The 25138-nt window shown below is 42.0% G+C and overlaps 2 protein-coding genes across 3 annotated transcripts in view; both read left to right on the top strand.

Annotated features, from left to right (window-relative positions):
• RADIL (Rap associating with DIL domain) overlaps positions 1–25138 on the top strand; it is a 68503-nt gene that overhangs the window by 10418 nt on the left and 32947 nt on the right. The gene's annotated exons all lie outside the window — the stretch shown is intronic.
• PAPOLB (poly(A) polymerase beta) lies at positions 6870–8847 on the top strand. The gene is given in 2 exon segments (XM_045541244.1): positions 6870–8738; positions 8740–8847. Coding segments are annotated over 2 exon segments (1920 nt in total). The 3' UTR covers positions 8791–8847.

Raw genomic sequence — 25138 nt, 5'->3', positions numbered from 1 at the left:
AGCATTTGCTGTCTAGCTAGTGCAACAAAATGTCCCATTTCTTGATACCTTTTTGTGTTTTGCCAAATTTCAGTAAAATGAATCAACCTCTTCAAAGTTGTCTTGCAGCAGGCAGACATAAAAGCAGAATTTTGAATTTGATTAAATGGAAATAGAGTTCGCACTTTGTCCTGTCAACAACTTGAAGCATTTCCAAAGAGGTACAAACAGTTATGTTACGACTAACATTTAAACCATGTTAATATTTGTTGGTTCTCAACAGTGACCTATAATGTTGGTTGAAAGATTTTGGGAGATGTGTTTAAATCATATTGTGTCTCTCATGATTTTAGGTAATATGCTAACATAGAGAAAACTGGCCAAATATCATTCTTTTGTTTTGAGAGTTGAAGTGGCAGGAGTGTTGCCAGGGGTTTCAGATACATACAGAGTGAAAGCGGCAAGCCAGGCCTGCGTCCACCTTCTCTGTTCTGCCATCCTGGCACATACTAAGTGTCCCTTTGTGGAAAAGCACAGATCCTCAAACGCCTGCGATAGGTTTGAACAAGACAAGCAAGGGTGGGAGGGGTTGACCTTATTAGTGCTGAGACATGTTTTAAAGCCATGGTAACTGAAACTTGTGTTTTTAGGGGCAGGAAAGGACAAGTAGACCAAGGGAACAGAATGGTGAGGCAGAAGCAGATCAAATACCCTGTGGGAATTTGGTGTGATCTAGAGCACATCACAAATCCTGGGGAAAGGATTTTGTAAATGGTGTCAGGACAATTGGCTTCAGCTATAAGGAGAAAAATAAAATTGGATCTTTACTTCAAATGCATCAAAGACCAGATGTCAAAGGTAAAATCATATAGCCAAAAGAAAAATTTAACAAGGTTTAAAAAGTGTGAGCTATAAGGGGAAAAGGTTGAAAGATTCAACTATATCAAAATTGAAGATTTCTATTCAACCAAGGACACTATGTAGATAAAAGAAAAGATAGGCGGGCCAGGCATGGTGGCCTCATGTCTGTAATCCCAGCACTCTGGGAGGCTGAGGCAGGAGGATCACTTGAGCTCAGGAGTTCCAGACCAGCCTGAGCAAGAGCGAGACCCCATCTCTACAACAACAACAACAACAAAAATAATAGAAAACTTAGCGAGGCCTGGTGGTGCACACCTATAGTCCCAGCTATTTGGGAGGCTGAGACAGGAGGATCACTGGAGCCCAGGAGTTTAAGGTTGCAGTGGGGTATGATGATGCCACTGCACTCTAGCTAGGGTGACAGAGAGAGACTCTATCTCAAAAAAAAAAAAAAAAAAAAAACAAAAGGAAAAAAAGCGATATACCAAAGAAAATGTTTTCAATATCTAAAACTGATGTGATGAGTAACTAGAATAACAAATGTTTAAAGATCAGCAAGAAAAAGACAAAACACCAAATATAAAACATGAAACAGGTATGCTGTGGAAGAAGGTGAAGCCAGAGTGGCTAACGAGCATAAGAGGTGATGCCGGCCTCACTGATAACATCCCTGGTGGCTGGCTCTGGCTGCAGAGGAACCTGGACAGTCACATGTCTTGGCTCTCCAGCCTTTCTTTTCTTTCTTTTTATTATTTTTGACCATTTTTCTAAGTGAAGTAACTTAAAATATTCTTTTTTTTTTTTTTTTTAATAGAGATGGGGTTTTGCTCTTGCTTAGGCTGATCTCAAACTCCTGAGCTCAAGCAATCCTCCCGCCTTGGCCTCCCAAAGTGCTAGGATTACAGGCATGAGCCACCGCACCCGGCCTACTCCAGCCTTTCTAGTGGGAGGCAAAGAGGAGGAGGCTGTGAAGGTTGGGGATAGCCAATCTGCTGTCTGCCATGTACCTACCATTCATAAAGAGCAATTCATTTCCCTTGAGCGAGAGACTAATGAGGTCCAAGTCGTGGTTATGAAAGTTAGTTTTACTCTGTTCCGTAGCCACACACTGAATGCCTAACTCAGGCCAGTCATCTCACCAATATGGGTAATAGGTAAGAGCAGAGAAAATACAGCACAAGCTTCTTTCCTTCTTTTAAAAATTTTTTGGCAGATGCTCTGGTGGATCGATAGTATCATTTTCTTTTTTCATTGTTCTTTTACCCTCAGGAACCCACTCTAGTGTGTTAATGAATGCCATTCCAACTCTTATATATTTGGATATATATATATATATCTTTAAAGCATATTTTGTACATATGTTTAATTTACATAAATGGGATTGTAATATAAAGCTCATTGTTTCTTTTTCTTTCTTTCTTTCTTTTTTTTTTTTTTTGAGACAGAGTCTCACTCTGTTGCCTGGGCTAGAGTGAGTGCCATGGCGTCAGCCTAGCTCACAGCAACCTCAAACTCCTGGGCTCAAGCGATCCTTCTGCCTCAGCCTCCCGAGTAGCTGGGACTACAGGCATGTGCCACCATGCCTGGATAATTTTTCCTATATATATATATATTTTTTTAGCTGTCCATATAATTTCTATTTTTAGTAGAGACGAGGTCTTGCTCTTGCTTAGGCTGGTCTCGAACTCCTGACCTCAAGTGATCCTCCCGCCTCGGCCTCCCAGAGTGTTAGGATTACAGGTGTGAGCCACTGCGCCTGGCCTCATGATTTCTTTTGTAACTATAACATTATGCTTTTAAGATCCACCCATGGTAATCTATGTAAATTCGGTTTATTACTTTTGACTGATGCATAGTTTTCCATGATGTGCATGTACTACATTGTCCATCCCCCTAATCATGGGTGCTCAGGTTGTGTCCAGCTTCTTCCTGCTACAAACTGTGGCACGATGGACCTCTCAAGGGCTTGTGCAGAGTTCTCTGAGTTATTCTTCAGGAACAGAATTGCTGAATTATAGGGCATATGTCCCCTTCATTTCCTAGTAAGCACCACTGGACAGCAGCCCCTTCAGAATAGCTGCCACGACAGTTGTGAGTCTTATCTGCTTGCACAGCCCTCTGCACCCTTAGGCTGTGTCTTAGTCTGCTTTGTGTTGCTACAACAGGTTACCTGAGGCTAGGCAATTTGTAAAGAAGAGAGGTTTATTTATCTCAGGGTTCTGCAGGCTGGAAAGTTCAAGGGCATGGTCCTGGCTTCTGGTGAGGGCTTCTATGCTGCATCATAACGTGGTGGAGAAGGTCAAAGGGGAAGCAGATGCATATGAAAAGGGAAAACCTGAGGGGCATCCTGGTTTTATAACAACCTGCTCTTCACAGGAACTAATCCATTCCTGCGAGAACTAGTCTTACCAGAGCAAGAACTCACTCACTGCTGTAAGAATGGCACCAAGCCATTCACGGCATGGCCCCAACACCACCCACTAGGCCTTACCTCCCAACACCACCACTTTGGGGATCAAACTGAAACATGAGTTTTTGTGGGGACAAACAAACCTCATCCAGACCGTAGCAGGCATTGACCATGAGGTTCCCCTCCACTATCACCACCACTGACCCAGGATAAGTCTCCCCTGGAAACACTTTCAAGTCAAAAGGTATGGCAGTGGAGGGGAGTGTTAAAGGCATCCAGCTGTAAACACTCTCTGTAGCCATCTTGTGTGAGCAGCTATGGACTGTGTCATTAAATGACTTCCCAAGAGTCACAATGTGTAGATTCAAAACTGCCCCTCTATTAATCAGAACACAAGAAATGGGTTGGTGGGTCAGGAAGAACATTCTGGGCAGAGAGAACAGCATTATGCAAAGACCCTGGGATGAGAGAGAATGAAACAATGCAAGGCCCTGGCAGAAGCCTCTGGAGCTGGAGCTAGGGGTAAGTTGTGGGAGGCAAGGCTGGGCAGATAGTCAGGGGAAAGAGCAACCTGGGCTGTTACTTGTTTTGGATTTTACACTAAGTGTTAAGGGAGATCATTGAAGGGGTTGAAAGACCACTCTGGATCCTAGGTAGAGAACACTTTGAAAATGTCATAATAGGAGATTAATTAAGTTATTGTAGGAGTCTAGGTGAGAGTTGATGGTGGCCTGGACCCCACTTATGGGGGAACAGGTGGAGAGAAGTGGATAGATTCCAAATGTATTCTGGAAGTAGAATCATCAGTATTTGTAAATGAATTAGATGTTGAGGATGAGGAAGGTGTCAGGAATGGTTCCCAGGTTTCTGGGATGAACAGTTTGGGTAGATGGGGTGCCATTTCCTAAAGTGGAGACTACTGAGAGAGAAGCAAATTATAGGGGGAAGAGTAGGAGTTCTCTTTAAGCTGTGTTAAGTTTGAGACATCCAAATAGAGGTGGCAAATATGGGCATTCAAATAATATGGATCTAGAGTTCAGAAGAGAGTCTGAAAATTAATCTGGAAGTAGGTGATATTTAAAGCTGTAGAAATTGATAGATTACTTAGGTAGTAAACGTACATGCAATGAGGAGAAATGAGGGCTTACTGTGGAAACTGGAGGATCTCCAACATTTAGAGGCTAAGTAATGGAGAGGAATCAGCAAAGTAGACTGAGCAGTGGCCAGACATAGAGAACATAGCACAGAGTGTGTTGTCACAGAGGCCAAGATGAGGCTTCTATAGGTCAAAAAAGGTGTAGATCACTAGGGTCATTTGATTGGGCAACATGGAGGTCACTAAAGACCTTTCTGATAGCAGTTCTTCTGGACTGCTAAGCATGCAAGCCATTGAAATGGGTTGAAAAGAAGGTACTTATATTTCTGGAAATATTTGGGATTAATTAGCTTGAAAATCTTTCTATATAAAGTACCTGGAAATGCTGGATGAATAGAACAAATCATTTTTAAGTGCAAAGCTGAGTACCCAAGAAAATAAAGGCAATCCCTTGGGGTAAAAAAGGGGAGAGATATCTCGAAACCTCAGAATCTTAGCTGATTCTGGAGCTGTAATTGTCCCGGAAGCATTTGTCAATCTTGGCAACTGAGAAACTTAAGTTTAACAGCTACCCAAGAAGAGACAGAAAGGCCTTGGGACCCTAAAAGTAGGGAGTTGGAATTGAGAGCCCCCCCTGCCACCCCAATACAATTGGAGTCCTCAAAGGGGTGACATGTTGAGTGAAAAGATGGAATAGCAAGAATCTGCTGCCTGGTAAAAGGAAATGACAAAGTTGCCTTTCTTGGCCAGTCGCACTGGCTCATGTCTATCATCCTAGCACTCTTGGAGGCCAAGGTGGGAGGATTGCTTAAGGCCAGAGTTCAAGGCCATCCTGAGCAAGAGCAAGACCCTGTCTCTACAAAATACAGAAAAAGTAGCTGGGCATAGTGGCACATGCCTGTGGTTCAGCTACTTGGGAGGCTGAGGCAGGAGAATTGGCTTGAGCCCAGGAGTTTGAGGCTGCAGTGAGCCACAATGACACCACTGCACTCAGCCAGGGTGACAAAGTGAGACAGAAAAAAAAAAATTGCTTTTCTTGTGTTGAGCTTTGAGTGAGGAAAACTAAAGACTCTTCCCTAGAATTGAAAACCACATACCCTCTCACATGTATTTGAGGTTCAAAATTACACTACCTACATGGTCTGGATAATCCTTGTATAAAAAATTGAATTATATTGCATGCAATTTGAGGGCATCTGGTAAAAACAAAGCAAATCTTCTTTGGAAGGATACATTCTCTATACAGGCATCCCAAGCCCCACCTGAAATGAGCTCATAACCCCAAATTGCAAAACACAAGAGATAATGCCACGCTAAATGAGTCAGAAAACAACAAACTATAGAATTAGATTCTGAAGGGCATTAGGAATTGGAATAATTAATGATAGAATACTAAATAAGTATGTTTAACATGGTTAAAGAAATAAAAGTTGGGAAAAACACCCATGAAAGAACAGTGCCATCCAAAGAGGCAAGGAAGATTTAGAAAGACCAAGACTGCTTCTAGTAATAAAAACGTAAATATTTAAGTGGATACTTCAATGATGCTTGAACAGCAGACTAAAACTGAAAAGAGAGTTAGAGAACTTGAAGGTAACCTGGTGTCATCCAAAGAGAAAAATGGGTTTAAGAGACGTAGAAAACAGAATGAGAAGGTTTATCACGTGTCTAAATGAAGAGAATCAAGAGAATGCTAGGGAGAACATATTGCAGGATATGTCTGAGAATCTTCTTTCTGATTTGGAAATCACAGTGTATCATCATGTAAGAGTAATAAAAAAGAAACCTACCCCTGGACACAGTGGTGGAATTGCAGGACAGTGAAGACAGGTTTTTACAGCTGCCCAAAGGAAAAGACAGATGAGCAGCAGTTTATCCTGAGGCAGAATTCGCAACAGGAACTGGTGAAACCAGAAGAGAGCAGAACAGTGTCTTCAAAGCATGGCCAGACGTAACTGTCCACCTAGAATGCAGACCTCGCTAAACCATCATCCATGAACCGGCTGCAGAAAGCAAGATGCCAGCCACTTCTAGATTTCTAAAGGATACACGTGAGGGCGAAGGAGGCCTGAGGATGCTTCAAGAAGGATGTGGATCTGCGATGTCAAAGGAAATGGTGAGCAAAGAAATAGATGGGTAGAGCTGGGGAAATGTATAAAACAGGAATAATAACAGGGTTGAATTTTGTAGGTTAAAGGCCAGGGTGGGAAAGCCACCGCGCCAGCAGGAGGGTCTGCGACTTCTGAACCCGCAGCTTCCGCGAGGCCTGGCAGCGGCGGCCGGTGCGCAGGCGCCCGCGCGTGCGCAGTCCGTTCTAGAACGCTGCCGCCTAGGGGCCCCGGGCGCCATGTTGGGGCCGAGGGGAAGGAGGAGCAGTGCTTGAAGCCGGGGTGCAGAGCAGGAGCCGGTCGGACCAGGGCTGGTAGGAGCCCCGCCCCTCCCGCCTCAGCGGATCATGACCCGGGCGGTGGCCGGGGCGGTCGCGGTGGGGGGCCACGTGCCCTGGCGGGGCGGGCTGTGAAGATGATGCCGTTTCTGGTGACAACCCAGGGATCACAACAGACGGCGCCGCCACAGAAGCGCTACGGCATCTCCTTCCCTATCAGCCTAGCGGCCCCCAAGGACACTGACTGCTCGCTTACCCAGAAATTAATTGAAACCCTGAAGCCCTTTGGGGTGTTTGAAGAGGAAGAGGAACTGCAGCGCAGGATTTTAATTTTGGAAAAATTAAATAATCTGGTAAAGGAATGGATACGAGAAATCAGTGAAAGCAAGAGCCTTCCACAAGCCGTAGTTGAAAATGTTGGGGGAAAAATTTTTACATTTGGCTCTTACAGATTAGGAGTACATACAAAAGGTGCTGATATTGATGCGTTGTGCGTTGCACCGAGACATGTGGATCGAAGTGACTTTTTCACCTCATTCTATGATAAATTGAAACTACAGGAAGAAGTAAAAGATTTAAGGGCTGTTGAGGAGGCATTTGTCCCAGTTATCAAACTGTGTTTTGACGGGATAGAGATTGATATTTTGTTTGCAAGATTAGCATTGCAGACTATTCCAGAAGATTTGGACCTAAGAGATGACAGTCTGCTTAAAAATTTAGATATTAGATGCATAAGAAGCCTTAATGGTTGCCGAGTAACTGATGAAATTTTACATCTAGTACCAAACATTGACAACTTCAGGTTAACTCTGAGAGCCATCAAATTGTGGGCCAAATGCCACAATATCTATTCCAATATATTAGGTTTCCTTGGAGGTGTTTCCTGGGCTATGCTAGTAGCGAGAACTTGTCAGCTTTATCCAAATGCAGTAGCGTCAACTCTTGTACGTAAATTTTTCTTGGTATTTTCTGAATGGGAATGGCCGAATCCAGTGTTACTGAAAGAGCCTGAAGAACGGAATCTTAATTTGCCTGTATGGGACCCAAGAGTAAATCCCAGTGATAGGTATCATCTTATGCCCATAATTACACCAGCATATCCACAGCAGAACTCCACATACAATGTGTCTGTTTCAACCAGGATGGTCATGATTGAGGAATTTAAACAAGGGCTTGCTATCACACATGAAATTTTGCTGAGTAAGGCAGAGTGGTCCAAACTTTTTGAAGCTCCAAGCTTCTTTCAAAAGTACAAGCATTATATTGTACTTCTGGCAAGTGCACCAACAGAAAAACAACATCTAGAATGGGTAGGCTTGGTAGAATCAAAGATCCGAATCCTGGTTGGAAGCTTGGAGAAGAATGAATTTATTACACTGGCACATGTGAATCCCCAGTCATTTCCAGCACCCAAAGAAAATCCTGAGAAGGAAGAATTTCGTACAATGTGGGTAATTGGACTAGTGTTAAAAAAGCCAGAAAACTCTGAAATTCTCAGTATCGATCTCACCTATGATATTCAGTCTTTCACAGATACAGTTTACAGGCAAGCAATAAATAGTAAGATGTTTGAGATGGATATGAAAATTGCTGCAATGCATTTAAGAAAAAAAGAACTTCATCAACTATTGCCTAATCATGTGCTTCAGAAAAAGAAAACACATTCAACAGAAGGTGTGAGATTGACAGCTTTGAATGACAGCAGCCTCGAGTTGTCTGTAGACAATGAAAATAGCATTTCTGTACCTTCACCTACTAGCACTATGAAGATTGGCCCATTGACTGACAGCTCTCAGGGCAGAAACAGTCCTTCCCTGACTGTAATGGCAGCATCTGTGACCAACATACAGGCTACTGAAATTTTCTTGCAACAAGTGAATCCCAGTGAAAGCTCAAGAGTTGCATTGAGTGAAAGCGTTCCTCAAACTGCCTCACCACCTGCCACTCCACCACCACCAAAACCCACGGTCCCCAGAGTAGTTTCTTCAACATGTCTAGTGAGCCATCCACCCAGACCTTCAGGAAACACAGCAACAAACATACCTAATCCTATCATAGGAGTCTAGAGGACATTCTTACCTCATAAAGAAGAAACAAACAAGAAAACCAAAGTAGAGAGGAAAACTTTGTAAAGAGACAAATACAACTCTATTACAAACGATTCTGACAGTGGCTTCTCAGGAAACATCCAGTATAGATCTTTCCAGTATCCCTGCTAATCCTATTCCTGTTATCAAGAATTCAATAAAACAGATTGAATGGATAAAAACAACCTGAAAGGTCCATAAACAATATCTGCCAACTCAACTGTTGTCTTCAGATACTAAAGAAGGAGAATGAAGGGTACCACACTAGATATGACTTGAAATAGGTTTAGGGTCGTTTGGTAACTTTCTTATTGGCACTAATCTCGATCAGAAGTCCAGATTAGTATGTGAAGTAGAGATACTATTGTTGATATGTCAGACTATTAATGTGTCAGCAACAGTTACATTAACTATTTCAAAGGACTACTGCCCTTGAAAGAACCCTCCAGCTATATTTATACCCATAACTGACATCTGGACTGGATTTAAGTTTGATGCATTGTTGGGAAAATTTGCAATACAAACTGGTATCAGAATTCTTTATACTGATGATGCACGTTATGTATATTTTTTATCAGAAAGTAGAACCAACTAGATTTTTCAACTTCATGAATTTTAGTTTTTATCCTGAAGAGGTTTCTTTATTAATCTTAAAATTGGATACCGTTGTGCAGTGGCAACACTATACTTCAGAGAAAGCATAAAAGTACATTTAGCTCAGTCCCTGTAAAGTAGCTGTAACCCTTTAGAATAAAATTCAACTTTAGGGTACGTATTTGACATCAAGACAATAATTAGTCTTTGGTTTTGATGGGACATGATACTTATTTTATCTATAGAATTGTTTTAGAGAGTATATAATCAGCGATCATTTTCTTTGAGCTTAACAAAGCTCCATATTCTCTTGTCCTCAATCATTTATCCTAAAAGAAAAAAGGCTTTTTGCCTTCCCCTCTTGTCTTGTATGAACAAGGTATGCTCGTATGTAATTTCATATAAAAGCCCAGAATACTAGTATTTCCTAAACCATGATGTGAAACCCATATTCCTGTGGCTACATGGCACGAAACACCAAATTTTGGTTCCATGGTTAATATTTTAATAAAACTTTACTAAACGTAAAGCCTGTGAAATGTTACTGGCCTTGGATGGCCATTTGATCTCTACATATGAGAAATTTTGTAAATCCCACAGAATGCCTGCTTATAGAAAAGCTAATTTCCAATTTTAAACATGTAGGCAAAATAGCATTTTCTCCAAGAATTTTAAGCCAGTTTTTATTTTTAAATTACTTATCAAAATTCATCAGTAAATTTTACATATAGAAACATATAAAATAATTTCTAGTAAACACTTGACATCTAGTCAATTTTCTGTTCTTTTGCTTTATCCTACAAAAAATTAGGAATACTTTAAAAAACCCTCATAATTAAGCAGTAGAACATCCATGTTTATAGGGAACATGAGGGACAGCAGACGTAGATGAATGAAAGGTCGGTCTTTCTTAATCTAGACACTGTGAACTTCACAGGCTTTCCAGTTAGCCTGGTTCTGACCTCCCACCCCTCCCCTGCATGTGCATTTTCATGTTAAACTGTGATTACTTAAACTCTTTTCCTGTCCTTCTGGATTAATTTTCCAAAGTTGGAATATAGTCTTTTTTCCTGTTAGGCTATGCGGTACTTGAGACTTTCTTTTCACTATTACTTTTTAATGTCTAGTGTACAATGTTTCTGTTTCTCGAATCTTTGCCCTGTGCAATCACCTTACCCTTTCACCGCAATAATAAATCAGGTGAAGTGTGCACCATGTTTGTGTATTTTGGGTAGCTATAATGTAAGGTTGAAATTGCCAGGCACAAATTTAGTCTTGTCATTTTGTTTACACATTGGGGAAAAAAATTAGTTTATTAAACATTTCTTGTAATTGTACCTGCTTTACCAAGCTGGAAACTTGGGACTTTTTATTTCAATTTTTATTACCTGACTATCAGACTTTTTTTTTTTTTTCATATGATGTATGTAGTGACTGGAGTTTGCTTTGTTTTATAGTATCTGTACTCCTTGTATTTTTAAGCACTATTTTGAAAACAGATGATGTATTTCTCCATTAAAAACACAATAAAAATAAATGGCAAACAGACAACCAAAGTGAAACTGAAATACTGGACAATAACGTTTAAATCTGACGTAAGAGTTCAGATGTACTGACATTGTTCAGAAGGAGGGTAGACACTGATGAAATTTTTGACTTTACTAAGTCTAGAATGCATGTTATAATGTTTGGGAAAACAAGAAAAGGTTAAAATTTCAAATCAATAAAGGTAAAAAATGAAGTTAAATATCTTAATCCAAAAGCAAACAGGAAAGAAAGGGGGGAAACCATAGAAAAAATAGGATAAAAAGAAAATACAATCTATGGTTGCGGAAATGAAAGCAAATATATCTGTCACTACAACAAATGGACCAAACTTCCTGACTAAGAGATTGTCAGATTCCATGGGAAAACCAAGTCCAGTGGCATGCTGTTTCATTTATGAGAGACACATCCAAACTGCAAGGACTTGAAAGAATGGAAAAAAGCTGTGCTAATGAAAAGAAGTGGGTATAGTAACAGTATCGTGCAAACAGATTTCAAAACAAAAATAATTATTAGGGGCAAAAGGGCCACTGCATTAGTGATAGAAAAAATAATGCACCAAGAAAACGGAACAATTTAAAACTTGTTTGCCCCCAATAAATTAGCCTCAACATAAAATAGCAAAGCAGAGATAAAGAGAAATTTCCAAATGTGTCATTATCATAGTAGATTTCAAAACAGCTCTTTCATTAATTGATATCAAGCAGACAAAAAATAGAAGGGAAACAGTTTTTAAACACAATTTAGTGTAGTGGTTGGTGAACTTTTTCTATTAAGGGCCGAGATAGTAAATATTTTCAGCTTCATGAGGCCATATGGTCCCTGTCACAACTGCTTAACTCTGCCTGTGTAGAGTGAAAGCAGCCACAGATAATACCTGAACAGATGGCCGGGGTGGATTTGTTACCGGCCCTGCCAGCCATTGTTTGCCATCAGTGATCTAGTGGACATTTATTATAGAAACTCCACCCAATAACTGGAAAATGCATATTTTTAAGTATTGGGAATGTACCAAAATTAATCTCATGCTAGATTAGAAAGTAATTTTAAACATATTTCGAAGTATCTGATCAATAGAACATGTTCTCTGACAACAGAGCAGTAAGATAGAAATCAATAATAAATAGCATAGAAAAGAGTTTCCTAAAGAAGAAACAAAAAGGCTCAAACCATAAAGGAAGAGGTTGGTACAGTTAAGAGATTTTTGTTCATTGAATAATGAACAGTGAAAAGAAAAAACAGGCCATGTACTTGGGGAAGATTTTGTAATACGTAAAACTGACAGATGTGGTTACTATCCAGGATATATTAAGGATGACCAAAAAAAAAAAAAAAAAGCTATTTAAAAAGATCAAACAGCCCCGTAAGAAATGGGCAAAAGAAATGCACAGGCATTTCACAGATTAGGAACTAGGAATGGCCAATAAACATGAAAAGATGTTCAATCTCGTTAGTAATAAGGAAAATACAAATTAAGACCAGAGAGATGTTTTTGGTTTTTTTTTTCTTTTTTACAAAAATCAAGAAGTCTAATCACATCTAGGTTTGGTGAGGATGAGGAGTAGGAACTCTAACATGGTGCCAGTGAGAGTGCGAATTGTTTCCAGCCCTTTGGAAAACAGTTTGGTCTTATCTAGTAATGCTGACCTGCCCACGTTCTGATTATTCTATTCTTAGGTCTCTGCCATCATGCTGTGGGGCGCTGATGTACTTCTGCTTACTCATCCCCTAATGGCCAGAGGCTGTGGGCCGGTAGCCATGTCCAGGACTCCACACATCCTCTAGTCGCCTGCACTGTACCAGTTAAATACCTTCATTTTCTATATATTCCATAGTATCATGAGAGGCAGGAAGCACTTGGAGATGAGTACATGAGTGTTAATAGTAATGTTTTGTAGTAGCCTAGAAGTGCAAACAACCCACACATCTGTCAGTGGGAGAGTGGCTAGATGGTCGTGTATTCATGCAGTAAATACTGTTAAGATAAAGCTGTGAAATTAAACCATAACTACTTGCATCAATATAGCTGTGTCTCAGAATGTTGAGGAAAAAAGCAAATTGCAGAAAAATACATGGAGTGTGATACAATTAATACAAGATTTAAAAACAAGTAAGGCAAAGCTGTATAATTTAGAGATACAAAAATGTGTAGTATAACTAATAAAAAATAAGGGAATGTTAAACACCAAATCCAGAATAGGGGTTCCTTTCGGCAGGGTGAGACGTGGGAACAAGGCAGGGAGATGTGCTTGGGAGAGCAGTGAGCTGGGATATGGTCCTTTCTTTTTAGGTTGGGTGGTGGATGAAATGGTGTTCATTTCATTATATATCTAAGTTATAAATGCTTTTATATATGTGCAATATTTTATAATTAACAAATATCAAAGTGATATCTTAAAAACCACTTTATCAACAACAAAGCAAACTCCCCAAAACAAAAAACAAAAACAACAAAAAAAGAAAAACACTTCAGGGCTGGCAAGGTAACTTTCTTGGTCACCAGAGACTTAGACTTCTTTTACTTTTGGCCCCACCATTTTAGTTCATGCTTTCCATTCTCAAGGTCATCTCTAGGTGCAGGACAATTGTGGGGATCACTGCCATCCCATCTTCACTGCAGGCAGGAAGAAAGAAGAAAGGAGGGAAGGGCAAAGGTGTCCCTGCAAGCCATGCCCTCCTCCTAGGGAGCTTTCCTGAAAGTCCCAACGGCAGCATCCCCTCATCTTTCACTGACTGCAGCTTGGTCACATGGCCATGCCTACCTGCAAGGGAGCCTGGAAAATGTAGTTTTTATTAGCTGGACACATTACCTCACCAACAGCATAGAGATTATGCTATTAGGAAGAAGGAGAGAATGGCTGTTGAAAGGCAATGATAACATTCTCTTTCCCATATATTTAGAAGTTCAAAAACCATCCCAAATGACTTTCCACATGGCCTCCAGCATCTTCAGGTCAGCAGTGGTACATCAGATCTCCCTTGTTCCTGGAATATTTGACATCTTTTCTGATTTTGTTTTATTTTCTTCATTCATTTGTTATTTATTTATTTAGGGATGGAGTCTCACTCTGTTGTCCAGGCTGGTGTGCAGTGGTGCAATCATAGCTCACTGCAGCCTTGAACTCCTTGGCTCCAGCAATCCTCCTGCCTCAGCCTCCCGAGTAGCTGGGACTCCAGGTGCATGCCACCACACCTGGCTCCTTCCTGCTTTTAAAAGGCTTGTGTGTTTAGGTTAGGCTCACCTAGATAATCTCCCTTTTGACGAAACCAAAGTGAACTGATTAGTAAATTTATTATATCTGCAAAAATCTCTTTTTTCATACAAGAAAACATAGTCATGCAGTGGCATCTCATCATATTCACAAGTCTCACACTCAAGGGTGGAGGGCAGATTATGCAAGGCAATGGTTGTTGGAGTAATCTAGAATTCTGGCTACCACGGCCTGCCCTCTGGCCTCCAGGGATCCGTATCTATAATACATCCATGTGCAAAATGCATTCACCCCATTTCAGGGCCCCCCAGTCTTATCCTATTGTAGTATCAGTTCAAGTCCAAAAATCCAATCACCTTAATCCAAAATCAGGTGTGAATGAGGCTTCTGGGTGTAGTCCATTAAGTACAACTCTTGGGGCACAATTTCTCTCCTTCGCTGGATCTGTGGAACTAAAGAGACAAGTTATTTCCCCCAATACTTCCAACCTACAATTGTGGGACAGGCACAGGATAACATTATAGGCATTCTGGGTCAAAAAGGGGAAATGGAAGGTAAAAAGGAGTCACTGGCCCAAAGGTGTTTTGAAGTCTAGCCAAGCAGACTCCAGTTGGAGTTCTTTGGTTAAGTTTCAAGGCCAGGGAATGACCTCTCAACTCTGCCATCTGCACTCTTGGTGCCACCCTCTGGGGTCTTGGTGTCACGTTCTGAGTTGTCCTTCCTTTGTCCTGGATGGTAGTACATTTGTCAGCCACTTCCTGTCAGCCTCCTGCTTTCATTTTGTTCACTCCCTGTCCCTTTCAATCTAAGCCAACAGTGTTTCTGCTGATACGATTTTCTCAAGAACCTCAGGGACTCTATGAGGCTTTCACGGGAATTCACTCCACTAGACAAAAGTCACAGTAACAGACGTTTCCAAGATAATCCGTTCTCTGTTTTTAGCTTCTGGTGAGATGGTGGAAGGACAGTGCTCTTAAACTTCCTTGAAGTCCTTTGGTTTGATTAAGAAAATTATAAGAAACACCCTTAATCTTTTGAAAGGGTCTTTTGTGTGGCCAAGTGCTCTGACCCTTTGGTCCTTCCGAGATTCAGCACAGGGCTGTGCACACGCTCAGTTCTCCTTCTGTGCCACACTCCCTGCAGCCTTTTCTGACTTTTATCGTCCGTTGTCATCTGGAGAGGCCATTTTCAAATTTATCCAGTCCTGGTTCTTTTTTGCTTAACAGTTCTTCCTTCAATTTCTCTTTCCTCTTGCCTCTATAAGCAGCAAGAAGAAACCAGGTAGCACCTTCCACATTCTGCTCGGAAATCTCCTCACTTATACGTTCAGGTCCATCATTTACAAATTCCTCCCTCTGCACAACTGCAGGACACATTTTGTCGAGCACTCTGCCCTCACGTGACTAGGACCTCCCTCCAGTTTCCAGTGACGTGCCCTCACTTCAGAACCTTCACTGGCAGCGTTGGTAACATCTAGATTTGTGCTGTTCATGGCGATTTGGGCTTTCCCTAAGGCAATTTAGGAAAGTGCTTTTCACTTTCTTCTGAGAAGGAAGCAACATTTTTATTGTCCACAGTTCTGTTAATAGCCTGTTCAAGGCAATCTAGAGTTTTTCTCTCCTGCTTTTCAGAATTCTTCTGGCCTCCACTCGCTGCCCAATTACCAAAGCGCCTTCCACATTTTAGGTGTTTGTTTACAGCGGCACCCCATTTCCTGGTACTAAAATCTGTACTTGTTTTCTGTTGCTTAAATTAGCAGCTTCGAACACGACTTTTAAGATTATCTCACAGTTTCCGTGGGTCAGGAATCTGAGCACAGGGTCACTGGATCTTCTGCTTGGGTCTAACATGACCGTGGTCAGAGTGTTGGGTGGGATGTGCTCCTTTCTGTGGCTCAGGGTCCTCTTTCAGACTCACAGGTTGTTGGCAGAATTCAGTTCCTTCAGGTTGTAGGACTGAAGTGTGTGTGTCTCTCTCCGCCTCTCAGCCAGGGTCCATGCTCAACTCCTAGTGGCTGCTCTAAGGTTTTTACCCTATGGTCGGAAAACCTCCCTAGCATCAAACCCTCTCACACTTCAAATCTCTTTGACTTCTGTGACCAGCTGGAGGGAACGCTCAGCTTTGACGGAGCAAATGTGATTAGGTTTGTCCCACTGGAAAGTCTCCATGTCTTAAGGTCAGCTGATTAGTAACCTTAATTATGTATGCAAAATTTCTTTTTCTATGCAACATAATCACAGAGTAATCCTGAGGACAGAGATCGTGGAGCTGTCTTAGAATTCTGCCGGCCACAGTGAGCTTCCGTATTTTTTTTCTATGCTTATCCTGCACAGGACTACGTAAACATACCCATGCACGTGCATATATAAATACACACAGGCCTCTTTTTGTCTGAATTTGTTTTTTTAAAAAAATGAGATCATATTCTTAGTTTTCTGTATGCTCCTTCTCTTACCAGAGCCTCTTCAGAAATTTCCGCATCATCTGTTATATTAATGGCTCCAATTCATTCTTCTTACTGGTTATGGAATATTCCATGGTGTGGATGAAGCACTATATATATTTTGGGATCATTAGGAACAATTTTGCAACACACATTCCTGTATATACTGTATTTCACCAAATAAAAGATGTTATCAGTTTTAAGATCACCAGTATTTACTCACCACTAACATAAGAAATACTACAATTAAAGTAGGACATAATGCTTTCTTAGTACTTAGGATTGTTATTTTTGTGCTTACTGAAAGAGCTATTTGAAATCCAAAGATTTACTTTAAATGCACATTTTAATCTATGTTAGTTTTGTGTGTACACAAAAAGTATATATGAGTGGAATAAATTCGGAGTCTCAGCCTTCTTTTTAACCCAGAGCTGTCCATGTCCCCATTCCCACGGGGTGTCATCTTGTGTGTGCTCGGGAGTATTTGTGATGTGGCATTCTGTACACGAGTGCTGCACCGCTGTCCCTGGGACTTTCGTTTTTCTTTGTTTTTGAGAGAAAGTCTCGCTCTGTTGCCTGGGCTAGAGTGCCGTGGCGTCAGCCTAACTCACAGCAACCTCAAACTCCTGGGCTCAAGCGATCCTCCTGCTTCAGCCTCCTGAGGAGCTGGGACTACAGGTATGAGCCACCATGCCTGGCTAATTTTTTTTTTCTATTTTCAGTAGAGACGGTGTCTCACTCTTGGTCAGGCTGGTCTCGAACTCCTGATCTCAAGCAATCCTCCCACCTTGGCCTCCCAGAGTGCTAGGATTACAGGTGTGAGCCACTGCGCCCAGCCTGTCTCTGGGACTTCCTTGCACACCCCTGGTACTCAGTCTGCAAGTTTGCTGCAGATAATGGCTAGGACTTACGTTCATTCCTCAGCTGGTGCTTAAATGACAGAAATTTAAGAATCTTGCCCCCCAGGAACAACCACCAGGTTCTCGCATCACAGCTGCTGCCTGGCTGACATTTCACACGATTGTAGGATGCCTTCCTGTTCCCGAGATGTTAAAGTGTAAAGAAAAGCATGTCTGTGGATTGATGAAATAGAGCCCATGAGTGTGCACTTTCATTCATTCTTTCAATTGATTAAAAAGTATGTACGTTTTAAAGCTTTCACTTATTTTCACCCGTTATAGAAGTGCAAACAATATTTTCTCATTACTAATTCAAAACAAAAACAAAACAGCAGTTCCCTTCCGTGGCTTCTCCTTCTTCCTAGTTTTGAACTCCCCAGAGGCAACTACTTTGAACTGTGGACTATTTATTTTTGGCTTTTAATTGTCTATCTTTAAATAACAAATTTATCCTACTACATCTTGATTTTTAATATTTCAGATATTGTCTATTGACTCTCTACCATGGAAGATGAGAATTTAGGTCTTTTTATTGCCCCTCCCTCAAAACACCCAGTACTCTCTCAGTATAGCTATTGTTTTGGTTAGATTAATAGTTAGGGTTTACATTTTTATGACCATGTATAGCTTTTCGCAACTGAAGATCAGTGTATGCAAAGGATAGTTTTCCTCCTGTCTAGCTTTTAGCTTTTGTTGTAATTGTCACCCTTGTTGTTTGTTTGTTCATTCTTTTTCTTGGTAGTTTTCATTAATTCATTATTCCTTAACTCTGCCAGTTGTCTTACTGCTTTTGAAAATGTTGAGATACATTTGATATTTTATGTTTCAGCTTCTTGGAGCCTTTTTCCTTGCTTGTGTTGGCCTGGAGGTTTATGACTTAAAGAAATGTATCATTATAAGAAGTATTTATATAGTATAAAATTCACCTGTTCTTAGTATACAATTCAGTGAATTGTTAGTAAATTTACAGAGTTGTGCGATCATCATCCTGATCCAGTCTTAGAACATTTTCATCACCAAAGGAAGATCCCTTGTGCCTGTTTGCAGGGACTCAGGAAGGGCTTGCTGGTGTTAGGCTTGCGGCCTTGCTTCTGAAGTCCATGGGGAGCCAGCAAATGGGAGTGCAGGCCCTTGGTGGTCAGAGCCTGTAGGGGCGTCTCAGACAGGGAGCGTTCACAGTGGCAGGTGGCCCATCTGTGCTGTGTGTGTGTTTGACCCTGTTGTCTCTGATCAGAGCCCGTGCTAGGCTGAATTGTGCCCCACCCCCATTCATATGTTGAAGCACTGACCCCTAGCAACTCAGAAACTGACTGTCCTTGGAGGTAAGGTTTTAAAAGAGGTGATTAATTAAAATGAGGTCATTAGGTTGGGCCCTATCCAATCTGACTGGTGGTGTTATAAGAAGAGGAGATGAGGACACAGACACACACAGAGGGACAACCATGTGAGGACACGGGGTGGGGGAAGGTACCGTCTTCAAGCCAAGGGGAGAGGCCTCAGGAGAAGCCAGCCCTGCTGCACCTGGATCCTGGACCTCCAGCCTCAGGGACTGGGAGCCTATTTCTGTTGTTGAAGCCACCCAGTGTGTGGGACTTTGTTTGGCAGCCCCAGGATGCTAATACAGAGCCTCTAACCTTGCCTTCAAAACCTGACATCGTAGTCCCTGATTGTAATTAAGAAATGTAAATGTGTGCATGCACACACACGCACACAGCTAGGTAAAGATTCAGGTATAATTCTGATGAATCAGAATGAATCTGAGAAGTGGTATAAATGAAGATGTTTAAAGGATAACAATATAAAATCCGTTAAAAAAAGGCCAAGGAAACTGGAAATATAAAACATATAGAGGCTTGTGTCCGTTCATCCGGAGTTTCAAAGGTGAAGACAAGACACTGTTGTCATGGCCACGGTGCCTGATGGATGTGGCAGGGGGTCACTGAGTGTGGTAGGTGGACTCCCTGCAGTGGAGGGAAGGGGTTTGATCGGTTTTCTAGGTGCGAGGGAAGGCCCCCTCCAAGGCTGAGAGTGAGGATACTTAATACACGAGAGGTTTTTGACACTGGGACAAAAGACCTGGTTCTCCTCTTGGATCCAGGAGACAGCATCTCCTGGTGCCTGAGCTAAAACGGCCCCTTGCACAGGGCTGTCAGTGTTGGTGACATGCTCAGCACCTTGCCACACAGAGGAAGCAGGAGGTGGTGTCGCTGTTTACGACTTCTCTGAGAAAGGGTTTAGCCATCCCAGGGTAATCAGTTATGGCCTTTGGTTTCAGCTGCAGAGAATTCTTGGTTATGCAGCAGGGCCCTCTCTGTGGCACGGTCCTGGATGGCTCTGTTTCCATCTGTGACTAGCAACAAATGGCTTAAGCATTTTATCTCCTCAGTCTCCCATTATCTTAATTAGGGTTTTCGCTGCTCAGAGAGGGGATGTTATTCCCTGAGTAAGATGCTAATTAGTATGCCACGGTCCAGGTTCTACTATGGAAATAACACTCTTCAGTGCTTTAACAAAATAACTTCTCTCCTCTGAAAAATAGGACCTCTCCATTGTTGAAAATCTGGAAAATAAGAGAAACTTTAAAGACAGTAAAAATCTCCTGTTAGGTCACCCCCTGGAGAGAATCACTTTGAACATTTTGGTGCGTGTCATTCTAGTCTTAGTATATGCATGTATTTTTTTTTTACATAATTTAAGTCAGCCTGTGTACATGTTATATACTCTCTGGGTGTTATTTCTTCATACTGTGAACCCCACTTTTAATACTGGGGAATGGATATACCCAACCACGGCCCTATTGGGTTTTAAGAATGCCTCCCATTTTTCTCTATTTTTAAATAGTCACACAGAAACGTTTGGCTCCTTTCTGATTATCTCTGTGGGATGGCAACTTAAAAGTGGGATTCCTTTGGGGGGAGATGGAGACATTTTTAGGTATAGATATACCCATCCCTAATATTGTTATAGATGGCAGTATCTCTGTAGATATTTTCAAAATTTGAGGGGGATCAGTGCCCATTTATGTTCCCACCAGCGGTTTATGAGAATGCCCATCGCTTCTTATCCCCACTAGCATTTGATTCTATCATTTACAGTTTTTTGCTAATTTGACAGGGGAACATGTCTCTCATTGTTAGAGTTTGCATTTCCTTTACTATTTGTGAAGTTCAACAGTTTTTCTAATGTTCTTATTCTGTAATCATCTCTCATTACTTCTTTGTCTTTATTTTGAAATACTTCAAGCACACAAAAAGTAGATAGAGAATAACATAATGAACTACTTGTGTCCTCATGAGCCAGGCTAAGAAATAAGATATTATAGACAGAGTAGCTCCTTCTCTATTGTTCCTTATAAGTTTTCATGGATCTCCTCCAGGGTAGGTGACAAGAATGTTTGGGGAACCCAGGACAGTTGCATTTTGCCAGAGAATTGGATCCCTGTGCAGCACCTTACCCAAGGACAGACAGCTGGCATAGACGTGGTTGCTGCGTGCGCATGGAAACTCAAGAGGGACCAGCAGCCTGTGTCAGCTTCCAGGAGGCAGAGCCACAACAGAATCTGCTCTGTGTCCCTGACTCACTGTGTGTCCTTAGCTTCCCCTCAGGGCCTGTTCAATAGAAAAGCAAGCTGTGTCCTCCTCACCCTAGAAAGATACGGCAGTGTGACTGTGAGGCAGGGGGTTTTCTACATATAAAATCATGTCATCTGTAAATGAAGGTAGTTTTACTTCTTCCTCTCTAATTTTGGTGCCTTTTATTTCTTTTTCTTGCATGATTGCCCCAACCAGAACCTCCAGGACAGTGCTCAGTAGAAGTGGCAAGAGCAGACCCCTGTGTGGTGTTCCCTGTCTCACAAGGAATGCACTCAGTCTTTCACCACCAAGTGTGATGTTAGGTGTGAGTGTTTGTAGTTGTTGGCCTTTATCAAGTTGAGGAATTTCCCTTCTATAACTAGTTTGTTGAGTGATTTTTTTTTTTAAATTATGAAAGGGTGTTGGAATCTGCCAACTGCTTTTTATGTATCTGTTGATATATCATGTGGTTTTTGTCCATTATTCTATTAATATACTGTATTGCATTGATTTTTGTATGTTAAACCAACCTTGCATTCCTGAGATGAATCACGCTTGGTCCTGACATATAATCCTTTTTATATGTTGCCAGTATCTTGCTGGGGATTCTTACATCTGTATTCATAAGGGTGTGTAGCTCTCTTGTGATGTCTTTACCTTTTTTTATATGTGCTTCTTGTAGAAAACATATCATTGAATTTTTTTTTTTAGATTGTTTCACAATTTAAAAATTTGCTGCAGAGATTTCTCTCACTCTGGTCTCCACTAAGACTTGGCATTGTGGGTTCAGTCGTGTATCGAGACATGGTGGCAAGGGTGGGGGTGGGTCTTCAGAGTAGGCATCCTCTTGCAGCTGCCGAGGTAAGGTTGGCCGTGGGCTCTCAAAGCAAGGGGTGGTCAGTCTTTTCAGACACAGGAAGGTTTGCTGCTTTTCCTGGCAGGTGAGACTTCCATTGAATCAGGGATTCAAGCATTTCTGCTTCATTTGAGTCCACCAAGATTTCCCTCTTCCAAGTTTAGGGCCCCACTACTTCCTAGTTAGTGCCTTAACTTTCACACAAGAGGCTTGATGAAGCTGTGGATTCAGTTTACATGGCAATTCTGCAAATCACACTTAAATTTTATGCCTGATTTTTTAGTGAGGTCAGCACCGTATCTGTAAGAATAAGAGATTCTTTTAGGTTCACTCTAAAACTTCTGGTTCTCCGACTGTGACTTAAGCCTCACGTTTAAAGAGCTGACCTTGTCTGTTTATAAGCACTCTGTGCACTCAGAAGCTTCCATAGTCTGTCCTTCTATGATGAGTGGTTTTTCCCCCATTTAGGGAATTTTTGTGTCCTTGAAGTAATAAAGATATTTCTCTGTAGTTTCTTTTTAAAGCTTTATTGTTTTACCTTTCACATTTAGATCTACAATCTATCTGGAATTAACTTTTGTGGACAGTGTGAAGTAGGCTTCATGATTTCTTTTTTCTCCTATACATATGGAGTTGACCCAGCACCACTTACTGGAAAGACTATTTTACCTGTATATGTGGCATTCTGTTCTGGGACTCTCGTTTCTGTTCCATCGGTCCATTTGTCTGTCCTTACACCAGTATGACACTCTCTTAGTTACCGTAGCTTATACTGAGGCTGTTATCTTAGTGCACCTCTTCCAGCTTCGTTGTTCATCTTCAGGGCTGCCTCTGCCCTTTTGATTGCCTTATACATTGTCAGTTTACACACACACACACCCCTACTGAGACTCTACTCAGGATTGCACTGAACCTGTACATCTGTTTGGGGAGAACTGACACCTTTACAATCCATCAACTTGGGATATTCATTAGATCTTCTCTGTCAACGGTGTTTTGTAGTTTTCAGTGTAGTGGTTTTGCATGTCTTTTGGTAGATTTATTCCTTAGTTTTATGTTTCTCAGTGCCTTTATAAGCGGTATTTTTTTAACATATCATTTTTCTCTGTTTCTGGTATTTAAAAATATTACTGAATGTTGCATGTTCATTGTTTCTAGTCACCTTGCTAAATTCACTTGTTAATTCTAGTAATTTATCCATCAGTTCTTTTTGTATTTTCTACATATACAATTACTTTGTCTGCAAAATGCTTATGACTTAGTTGGTTTCTTTTCAACTGTTGTATCTTTCATTTGTTTTTGGTGCCTTACTGTACTGGTGAGAACCTCCAGTACAATGGGGAGTAGAAGTGGTCATAGGCATCTTTGTCTCGTTCCTAACCGGGGAAGGGAGGTTTCAATATACATTTTCTTCAGAATTTTTTTCCCCTAATGGTACAATTGATCCTAAAATGTTAGGCTGATAGGGTCCCATCTACCCACAGTTCCTTTGTAGGGTTTATGGTGACATTGAAATGGAATTAAATGCAAAATGGCTAGAATAAGGCTGACCATGCAGTGGAGAGGTGCTTACCAAATGATCCTTAAGTAGTTATTTTTTTTTTTTTGTACATTTTGAATGATTTTGCTTTGAAGATTGAGTGATTGACTTAGAGTTCCATATCCCTTGCTGATTAGAAAAGGATATTCCAGCTAACAGGACACTTTTTAAGGCAAGTCTTTTTACCTCTGTATTTTGGAGCAGCTACTGCAGAATTTATTTTGGCAATGTATCCTCGATTGTTGTTAGAGCTCACTTTAAAATAGTCTCTTGCCAGACGCAGTGGTACGTGCCTGCCGGTGCAGTGGTAGGTGCCGGCTGGTGCAGGGTGGTACATGCCTGTAGTTCCAGCTACGTGGGAGCCTGAGGCCTGGAGTTCACAGTGCGCTGTGATGATGGCACCTGTGACCCATCACTGCACTCCAGCCTTGCAATGTAGTGAGCCCCTGCCACTAAATGAATGAATAAATAAATAGAATAGTCTCATTTTCCAGTTTCAGTAAAATTCCCTGGCGCAGGAACATTTCCTTGCCTGGTCAGTCTGCAGTCATATTCACCTCATCTCTGAGGCCACCTCCAGGTGGGAGGGGGTAAGAAACAGAAATGTTTCCGAGTTGTATATATTGTTTCAAATCCTCAGAGTGAGGGAGAGAAGAGAAAACAGGATCAGGAGGTGGAACCTGCAGGTTGGATTTGTGGAGGAGCTTGGTGACGCGCAGGAAAAGAGCTGTGTTTCTTCCCAGTGCTGTTCTGCAGCCATGATGATGGTTACCGGCTGCTGTCCCAGTCCATGGTCCTTTCCCTGGACACAGAGCCCTCTCCCCTCTGCCAGCACAGGGGGCATTGCCTTCCCGTGGAGGGGAGGGAGGGCTGTGTGGATAAGAACCTCATGGCTCAGGGTGTCATCCCCCACACCGCTTCCCCCAGCAGCAGCTGGTCTGGGAGATTCGGGGCCAGGACTCTTGCCCTGCAGGGCCTGTGCCTGGCACAGTTTGGTTTCGCCTCAGGCAGGGGAGGAAGGCAGCTGGCAGGGGCTTCCAGGGCAGCGAAGCTCAAGGTTCCTTTCTTTAACATCCCCACAGTGAGAGGACCTTGAAGTGCCTCACCGCCTGGTCACAGCGGTACACTCAGCTCTCTCTTCTCCCTTCCGGTTCCAGTGTCCAACACAGACGTCCCGTCGCAGTCAGGGCCCGCCTGCTCAACTGTGTTTCCCGTGGGATGCTGCAGCATTGCTCCAGGTTCTCTCCTGGCTGTATTCAACAGGAAGGGTTCATGCTGCCAGGTCTGGGGCTCTGTGTATTCGCTAATGTTCGAGGGCAAGGCAGGTCCCCGAGTGTGTCCTCAGGACGGAACAGGCCCAGGTGCCCAAGAGTTACTTGGGGTGAGGCTTGGCAGCCCCTCAGACCTTCCCTCATTCCCGCGCCAGGTCGTTTTTCTGCTTCTCCACCAGACAGCAGGTAGATGAGGTGCTCGGGGAGACCCATGCTGCCACTTTTCTCTCTAGGAACCGGCAGTTATGTAGAGAAGAATTAGAAATCCAAACTAAATAGAAATTGTAGGTTCCTGACGAAGCTTTCCTAGTGCTCTGTGGGCTTCCTTTTCTCCCTCCATGGAATTGCTGAAGACAGTTAGGGCTTTGGGGGCTGGGGAGTGCCCTG

Source organism: Lemur catta, chromosome 2, assembly GCF_020740605.2.
Source record: "Lemur catta isolate mLemCat1 chromosome 2, mLemCat1.pri, whole genome shotgun sequence".
NCBI classification, from domain to species: Eukaryota; Metazoa; Chordata; class Mammalia; order Primates; family Lemuridae; genus Lemur; species Lemur catta.
This window is presented reverse-complemented; position numbering and strand designations above follow the sequence as displayed.